General features: G+C 39.9%; 1 protein-coding gene across 2 annotated transcripts in view; it reads right to left on the reverse strand.

Annotated features, from left to right (window-relative positions):
• The window catches only part of nlgn3a (neuroligin 3a), a 222240-nt gene that overhangs the window by 124202 nt on the left and 88811 nt on the right, over positions 1-9227 (reverse strand). For both annotated transcript variants that reach the window (XM_014006068.1, XM_014006067.1), the window contains one exon: positions 8241-8390. In XM_014006068.1, the coding sequence (XP_013861522.1) occupies positions 8241-8390 (150 nt within the window). The remainder of the gene's footprint in view (positions 1-8240; positions 8391-9227) is intronic.

Consider the following 9227-nt stretch of genomic DNA (forward strand, 5'->3'; position numbering starts at 1 on the left):
AGAGGGAGGTCTGGGCCTCCCTTCTGAAGCTGGTGCCCCCGCGACCCGACCCCGGATAGGCGGAAGAAAATGGATGGATGGATGGATGGATGGATATATCTGAGATGACTCTCAGCTACTACCACACCAAATTTTAGTTCAATATTTATAAAACCGACTGAAAAAAAATATTTTCTACAGTCAGTTGGCTCTGATGACTATCCTGTATCAGGTTGACTCCAAAAGTTAATCAGTTATAATTATCCAGTGTTGCTTTGGGAAAACATCATCAAAATCCATAGATTGGATTATGGGATATTTCACTAATAGACAGACAAATGCACAGGCATCATGAGAGTCTGGTAGTAAAAATATGTTTTGAATGCTTTCCAAATAGTTCAGGTTTATTGTTTCGGGGAAATGTGTTAAATATTCAACATTGTATGTATTTCAAAGGTGTTTACTGCAATACTAATGAGGAATTCAGATTGCCAGAGGGATGCTGGGAGATATTAATGTCATAAAGTGCAGATGCTGAAACTTGTTTCCTTCCACTTGAACCTCATTTCCTTTCCTAATTCTCTTTGCTTCCCTTTATTCCCTGATTATATACTTGTATTTATTATTATTATTTATCTATTTATGCATTTATTTCAGCATAAAGCCACTCTTCCCTGCATGGAATCCACAGACATGAAATATTGGGCAGCCAAACTGGGGGATTTACATTCATCTGGATGTCGTTTGACCTGATATTAAGCGTGCGAAGCTTTCAGCGGCAAACACTTAACCGAGCCTTTTCTGTGTGCGGAAGATTAATTCTGAAACTGCAGGGATTYGCATAAAAATCATGCAAACAAAAAATAAAATAAAATGAAAACATAAATTTTCCAAATTTGTATGTTATTGCAGTTCATGACTGAATATCTTCACACTGCTTAGTGTTAATTGGTGCATCATGGTCTGATTTCTCCGTGGCTTTGGTTTTATTTGGTTTGTATGAGTGTGTCTGTAATAACACTTTAAAGCTGTACCATGGGGAGATTATCAGACCGGGCTACAGCGATGGACATTATCACTCAGCGACATGCATCACTTCTTCTCTGCTTATTGGTCAGAATGGCTGCTGGGGAGCTCACCACGAGAGCCACTTTATAAAGTGCATTCGTGTGTGTGTGCGCGCGCGCGTGTGGTTTCGAGTGTGTGGCTTGTTTTTGCTTCGTCTCACCGACCGTGCCTGTAGTGTGTTAGATGATGTGAGCACTAGTGCRCGCGAGTAGTTTGTATGTGGCGTTCGTCGGCGGGTATGCGTGCTTGTACGATGACATTTGGTGAAACGTGGCGGCGAGAGAGGAAACATCTGACTCATAATTGAAGTGCCACGAAAGAAATATGGTCATGAATCTGTATTAGGCTCATGCGCTYGGCTTTGAACCGGCGGCAGGAGAAGCAGGAGGCAGCATGCTCAGCCTGACTATCTTCCCCACCCCGAAGGCTGATTACAACGCTCAAAAGGATACTCCACAAAAATGACAGAGGAAAACACAGCGTATTCAAGGCGAGCAATCCTGATGACAAAATCGATAGGCCGTAGCGCTCTCATCTCCATCAAAAAGAGAGTCTCAGGATGAATGGAGCTGTGCCTCTGTGATTCACCCACAGCAATCATCTCAATGTCCTGGAGGATAAAGGAGCTCCTCTCAGTCACCCTTCTGTTCCTGACATGTGGAGCTCCCTGAGCAGAACACTGAGGCAGACCACTCTTTAAACAGAGAAGCTGGAAATATTTGATGGTTTTTTTATGATGTAAACAAATCTTGTGAAAGCATCTAAACCAACAATAAATTCACCCTACAAACAAGCCTAAAGAGGTAGTTCAAATCTGTTGGATTGTGGTTCTCTGTAAAACCTAAACACWTAATATCTTACCTGTAGCTACCTCTTTGAATGAACTCAATTTTGAATTCTGATGAGTTAAGCTAACAGCTAGTCCAAGAACAAACCAAGACAAAAAGACAGAAAAGGGTGAGACAAACGTGAGTTGCTGCCATCTTAGATCAGAGGTCTTCAACCCTGKTCCTTGCGTCTCATTGTCCTTTCTGTTTTCAAAGTTTCCCTGTTTCAACACTCAAATGAATGAGAAATTGACAAGTTTCTGCTTAACTTGAWAACATTCTGAGTAGGTCATTTAATTATTTGAAACAGGTTGGTTGAAACAGGGAAACAGATAAAACATGCAGCACAATGGGTCACAAGGAACAGGGTTGAGGACCTCTGACTTAGATCTAATAAATTTCATAGCAGTTTATGCAAATGCTGTTCTATGAACCTTTACGTTCCTGCAAGCCTTTTTTATAGCTATACGACTATTTGTATTGTAGCTGAGCACATGTTATGTTGAATGTGGCTATGTCTTTTCAGCCACATTATGCAGTAATTACTAAATCAGACTGTGCTAGCAGATCAGTGTCACAGCCYTGTAACCTTGAGGATGCAAGTTCAAGACCAGGTTGCATCAGGAAWAGCAACCAAATCTTTTATTCACCAAATCTATCACAGAAATAACTCCAGCATAAGGGAGCACCCAAAAGAAAAACAATAGAGTAGTTATAATTTTATTATACATCCCAGAAATACTCCAGGAAGCACAAAAGGTGCTACTGGTAGCTTCTGCTTTTTGTGTGAAACTAACAAACATAGAATTGTTTGATGATATATAATAATAATAATAATCAGGGGTAGACATAGCCGTTGTTTAGGTTGTCTGAGACAACCTATTTTCATTTCGGACAAACAGTTCCTGTCTCCTGGTTGCCCGGTGGACAAACAAGAAAAAGACCTTGATTAAAGTTCTCTGCCGTGAGTGTCCGTCATTTGTGAAAATGAAAGGGAGAAAAAACTTGGTAAAACCAAACAGAACATTAAACTGTAACTTTTAATAAGGTCATGTACACAGTATAAACTCATTTAGGTGAAAATGTTTGACCCATGAGCAGAAAGAAGTTTGTGAATTTTGGGTAACCTCTAGATTTTATTAGAAATATTTTTGCTGCTTTTCTCCCCGAGCCTTAAGTTCTCTATTTCATAGAAGGGAATGAGGAAGTTTTATTCACGCAGATCCTGTSAACCTGGCTGACTGAGAACAATTATATATAATAAACTTTGTCTACAGAACAATATACTTGTTAAATTACATTTTTCTGGAGATTCTTTTGGGCAACCAAAATATTTTGTGGACAACCAGGTTTTGTCAACAGGTTGTCTGCTGGACAACCTGAAAAATATCCTTGTGTCTACCCCTGATAACAACGACGACGACGACGACGACGACGTTTACATTTTTTATAACAGGGTGGTTTTAAAAAATACAGCAATCCACTTTGTCACTAGGAATAGCTATACACCTATCAGTCTGCTCAAATTAAACTAATTTTTCAAACTGAGACCAATCAAACTGTTATTCATAACAGGTAAGAATGAATGAATGAATGAATGAATGAATGAATGAATGAATGAATGAATGAATGATACTTTATTGATCCTATGAAGGGAAATTACAGTTCAGAACAACCCATTCAAGAGTAAAATAGACAAAACACAATAGACTTGGAGAACAGGTGCCCCAGGTCYAGCAGCCWTWAGAGGTAGTAACTTTCCCATTAAACCACACTTTACCAAGACATGAACTATGACTTTAATGGTTTGTGACTGCTTAATGACATCTTGAAAATCCCATCTCAGTGTGACGACTTGTCACAGATTGTTTAATTGTGTGTACATTCATTAATTATCTTGCGCCTCTTCAGTGACCTTTTGGGCATTCCCGAACCCAAGTGACAAAAGCTATTAGTATGGCTTATTTCTGTGGGCCACAGACCTCCTTTGTTGTCTATTTAAACACATATCAATGAGCTACATCGTCCCTCTGGGTTACACATACTCATTATGATGCACATGGGAACTGTAGTTCATTTTCAGCCCATACAGCATCCAGTTTCTGTAAATAGTGGTGCATAATCATTTTYAATGCTCAGCCAAACACACACAAGGTTTTTTTTATTTCTGCTATTCAAGCAGCTAATTTAAAATGGCCAAGCTAGATAATGTTAGATATTCTTTCATTGCAAATGACCTTGACAAATCAGTTTATTAGATGACTTTCTTTTTTTGTGCTATACTGTTTTGGTGCCTTTTAGATCAGGCAGAAGTTAATTTACGCTCCATTGTTTGTCCAACACTGAGTCTGCTGGCAAAGTGTTACATGAGTGGCCTATGAACAACTGTGACATTATAAATGATATAATACACAGTTTAACTTGGAAAATATGAAAGTACTCACTAAAAACAAAACCTTTTTGTGAGGATTTGGCATGAACAGATCCAGGGTGCAGGCAGGTTCCAAAAGTTGAACAAAAATTTATTTTAAATAACAAAAATGCTGTAGAGACTGCTGAACTTACAGGAGGCACGAGGATCACACAGGCAGGGGGAACAAMGCACAGAGAACCATGACAAACAAAAATGATCCGACACAAGACTGAGACAGGACAGGGCTTAAATACACAGAAAACTAATTACTAAAAGGGGAGAAACACAAGGGTGACAATCAAGGAAATGTGGGGCAGCTGGGCTGAGAAACACAGGGGAACACTGAAAACACTAGAAAACTAAGAAAAATAAACACAGACCATGACACTTTTAAGCAGGTAGAATTCCTAAATTTGGGGGAATTGCTTCTATTGAAATTGCTGCAACATAGAAAGCAACACAGTGTTACTGTAAACACAGTGTTAAAATAAAAAGAATTAAATACATAATGTAAAATACTGTTGATTAGGCTATCTTCCAAGCTTTAAAGTGGTTCTGTAAAATATGAAATAATACAATTTTACTAAAAACTACAGCATCAAGTTGACTCCAAAAATATTCAAGCTTTGCTCTTTCTCCACCAACCCTCTATTACCTTTTTAAATACCTTTAAAATATGAAAAATGCTGCCGTGCAACTGCAAATTAATTTGATTTAACAACTGTAATTTCATAAACACCATTTTGGGCTTTTGTAAACCCAAAGGTTGCCTCATGATTAAATCAAATATTTTTTAAAAAAAGTACAGTTTCTGGAGGAAATTACTATTGCCTGTCGTCCTGCATGCTTAAAGTTTAAACAAAAACTATACCATGTTCTGTGCTAGTACTACATCAGATGTGAGCTCATTTACTTAGAAAATGAGTTATAATTATTATTGTGCTTGTTAAAGTTGATAAGCTGTGGTGGCAATTTTGAATCATGTTGACTCCAAATTAATCTGACATAGAAGTACATCCAAAAATTACATTCTGTGAGTTTCATTAAAATCTGTCTATTACTTCACAAGACAGATACACACAAACATTGCTTTTTGTGGCAGTACAATAATTATTCTATATTGATCAACAGCACATTTTCCACAGGCTCCCATCAGTGATTTACTTATGAAAGCCCAAACAATCTTGACTTTTTGGCTTGACCGCGCCAATAAATGTTTAATAATGTATCCTGATGCATCTCAGTAATACAGGTAAAAAATCAAAAAGAAAAAAATTGTATAGGTCTTCTGGACGGGTTCTTCTCTAATGAAAGGTTTCGTCTCTCTTCCAAGAGACTTCTTCAGTCTGAGAGTTTCAGGCAACATTCAGGCTTTTAAGCCCTGCCTCCATGTGACTGATACTCACATCACATGGCTATCGTTGACACCTAATTAACACCTATTGTTAACTGGGGTGGAGTGATACTGGCAATAGCAGCACTGTAGGAGGGGGACAACTGAAAGCGGAGGCCTCCACCTCTTTTTAATGATGGACGGTCTTTCTTCCCCGGCACSAACAGAGCAATGTTGTATATGCTGTTAAGTGCCAGGAGGACTGCGACCAGTTATACATCGGGGAAACAAAGCAGCCACTGTTCAAAAGAATGTCCCAACACAGACGAGCTACATCTAATGGCCAGAACTCTGCAGTTTTCACTCATTTACAGGCCAGCGGTCACTCTTTCAGAGATGAGGATGTTCTCATTCTTGATAGGAAGGAACGTTGGTTTGAGAGAGGAGTAAAAGAAGCCATTTTTGTGAAGAAAGACCATCCATCATTAAACAGAGGTGGAGGCCTCCGTTTTCAGTTGTCCCCCTCCTACAGTGCTGCTATTGCCAGTATCACTCCACCCCCTGTTAACAATAGGTGTTAGTTAGGTGTCAACGATAGCCATGTGATGTGAGTATCAGTCACATGGAGGCAGGGCTTAAAAGCCTGAATTTTGCCTGAAACTCTCAGACTGAAGAAGTCTCTTGGAGGAGAGACGAAACGTTTCATTAGAGAAGAACCCGTCCAGAGGACCWATACAACTTTTTTTCTTTTTGTTTAATAATGTACTGCAAATGCTAGAAAATCCTTGTCATGAGCTCTGATAAGATCCAGGATTCAGAAATCAGCTTTGGTTTCTCCGTAGTTTTTATTTTATGTTTTACACTAGCAGTATTCTTTTTTTTTTGTTTCCGCTATTCAAGACAAAAATGTGCTCAGTCATGCTGTTGACATCATGTTTCACTCATGAAATAACTTCTATCACATCAAAACATCTTTAAACAACCTGACAGGACTCTTTATAGTAGCTCTCYGACTGGAAACAATCTGACTTTGGTTTGATAGCCCAGGGTAGCACAGGGAAGTCTGGAAGTGTTTGAAAAACTGAGGATGTTTTTCATGAGATTTGCTGGCAGTTAAAGAGTTGGTGGTGGGGTATTATGCAAAAGGGACCCTTTTTTAGCTTTATTTCATGCTACAATTTCATTCTCTCATAAAACACCTACCCAGAGTATTGCTTTGAGTCACTCATGCATGTTTGAGAAATCCTTGAATCTCCTGTGGTAGACATGTGGAGCTGCCTAAACACTTCCTGGTACAAAATCTGGAACTCAGTTTTCAGCCGAGCTCCCATCCCACTGAGCTCTCCTCCTTAACTCCTCCCCCACACAGCTCCGTCAAACGCCATCAATCTGTTGATTTTGTATAACTACTTTCAGTCCAGTCTTTCATTGAGGAAATGTATTATTATATGCTAAGGAGACTACCTTCTTTTTACGACTCCAAAGGATAACACAGTTTATCAAAAATTTGTTGGACGTTTCAACTACAAAAGATTGTAAACAGCATGAAGCAATGTTGGGCAGACGTGCTGAAGTAGGAGTACTGGAAACGGTAGGAGGTTCTTAAAGAGACAGATGCCAATAATTTCAAGGCCTTTAGCTCAAAATGATTTTTGATATACTGTATACAGCATTTTCATAACAACTGAAGGTAACATAGTTACTTCATTGTGATATAGAATTGAACTACGAGCCTGGAAAATACATCCCCCACCACCACCACCTTTAAAAACATAAAATAACACCAGCCATATTTTATAATATTTTAGTAGCTGGTAACAAGATAGATGAAATGTAAAGCAATGTGTAATGAAAAAAAAAAAAACATACATAGAAGGTTTCGTTCCTCCACAAATTCTTCGTCATCTGTAATGTAAAAAGTACGTATGTGGAGGAAATTCAACACATTCCAAAGACTGAATAATGAAGGTTCAAATCTTGGGCTCTTCGCAAACTCAGTGATTTGTCCAACAAGAGGATTCAGTTGTGTGAGTCCATCTGCAACCAACCCAAACTCCTTCTCCTCCATCTCTCTGGCACAGGGGTAGGCAATCCTGGTCCTCAAGTGCCGCTGTCCTGCATGTTTTACTTGTTTCCCTGCTCCAACACACCTGATTCCAAGATTGAATTACCAAGTTCTGCAGAAGCCTGTTAATCACCCTTCATTCAGATCAGGTGTATTGGTGCAAAGAAACATGTAAAACATGCAGGACAGCGGCACTCGAGGACCAGGATTGCCTGTCCCCGTGCTAGCATCATTCCCATCTCATCATTTTTTTCAACTTCATTACAAAAATTTCTTCATTTATTCCAAACACCACAACAAACCCACATTCAGCAGACTCAATTACTTTGGTAGTGAGACAGACAGCATGTGTGCACCACATCAACAAGGACTAAAAAAAAGGTCAATTTTTCACAGTCCTCCTTGTGTTTTTCCACTCTGCTTCATTTAGAGTGCATGTGGCAATCAGCAGTGCTCATTACACCTAGGTGCCCTATAAAGATGCCCCAGAAAGAATGTCCTTGCTGAAGGGGGGGGAGATGAAGGGAAAAAAAGATAAGAGGAAAATGTGCTTACCGAGGACTCCGACGCGATAGTTGAGCGTGATAACAATGACGTTCCCGTAGCTGGCTAGGACGCTCCCGTCGATCATGTTGCCCGTCCCCTCCATGTAGGACCCTCCGTGGATGTAGACCATCACGGGCTTGGCCCCGGTGTCTCGTATGTCTGCAAGAGTGGCCATCATTAACACATTCACATTGTCGTCTGCCCACTCTGATCAAGGGTCAGCTCAGACAGAAAGCGTCATTTTACAGCACACAGAGGAGGCCACAAACAGACAGTCTCCCTCCCAGATACCAGCTGGAATCACACACAGCCCTTCTAATGAGAATGGATGTAATTTTCGATCATATCTGCTCTATGAGAAACAAATTAGCATCCACTTGAGTTTAACTCTATTACGGTAATAGGCCATCTTAGCTTAAAAAAATAGATAAATAAAAACATTGGTTGGTCATTTAYGTCACACACACCACAATATTAGGGTTGGATCTGGTGGTGCGTTGCCTTCCAGGGAGCAAAGCCACTTCCTAATATAGACATGCACAAAGCCATTAGGAAGAATAAAGAGAGAGGTACTCTGACACATCTTCTACACAAAGAGGAGGCTAATCTGGCTTGACAGTGATGGGGGGAGGGAGGGGGGGGGGGCGCAGGAGCTAATTAAACAACATTACCTTTTTTCTTACAAAGGCCTATTGTGCTGCAGCATTTTAGTTGTGCAGTTTTGCTTGTGGGGGGCGGGGGTGGACTGCTGGCAGTTAAGGGTCTGTTTCAGTTTTGGTTTATATGAAACAAAATAAAAATGTATTGTTTTTTTTTATTTAACTCCCAAAGAAGGGTTTGATACCCAGCTGGGGCCACTCTCCAGCCAGATAAAGCACATCCAGAGGCAGAGGGAAGAAAAAAGCCTCTGTCTGAGGAATAGACTGAATTACTGACTGGTGAGCTGGAGCTGGGAGACAAGACAAGAAACTCTCTCTTATTTACACTCCCTGCACC

The sequence above is a fragment of the Austrofundulus limnaeus genome, unplaced genomic scaffold, assembly GCF_001266775.1.
Source record: "Austrofundulus limnaeus strain Quisiro unplaced genomic scaffold, Austrofundulus_limnaeus-1.0 Scaffold34, whole genome shotgun sequence".
NCBI classification, from domain to species: Eukaryota; Metazoa; Chordata; class Actinopteri; order Cyprinodontiformes; family Rivulidae; genus Austrofundulus; species Austrofundulus limnaeus.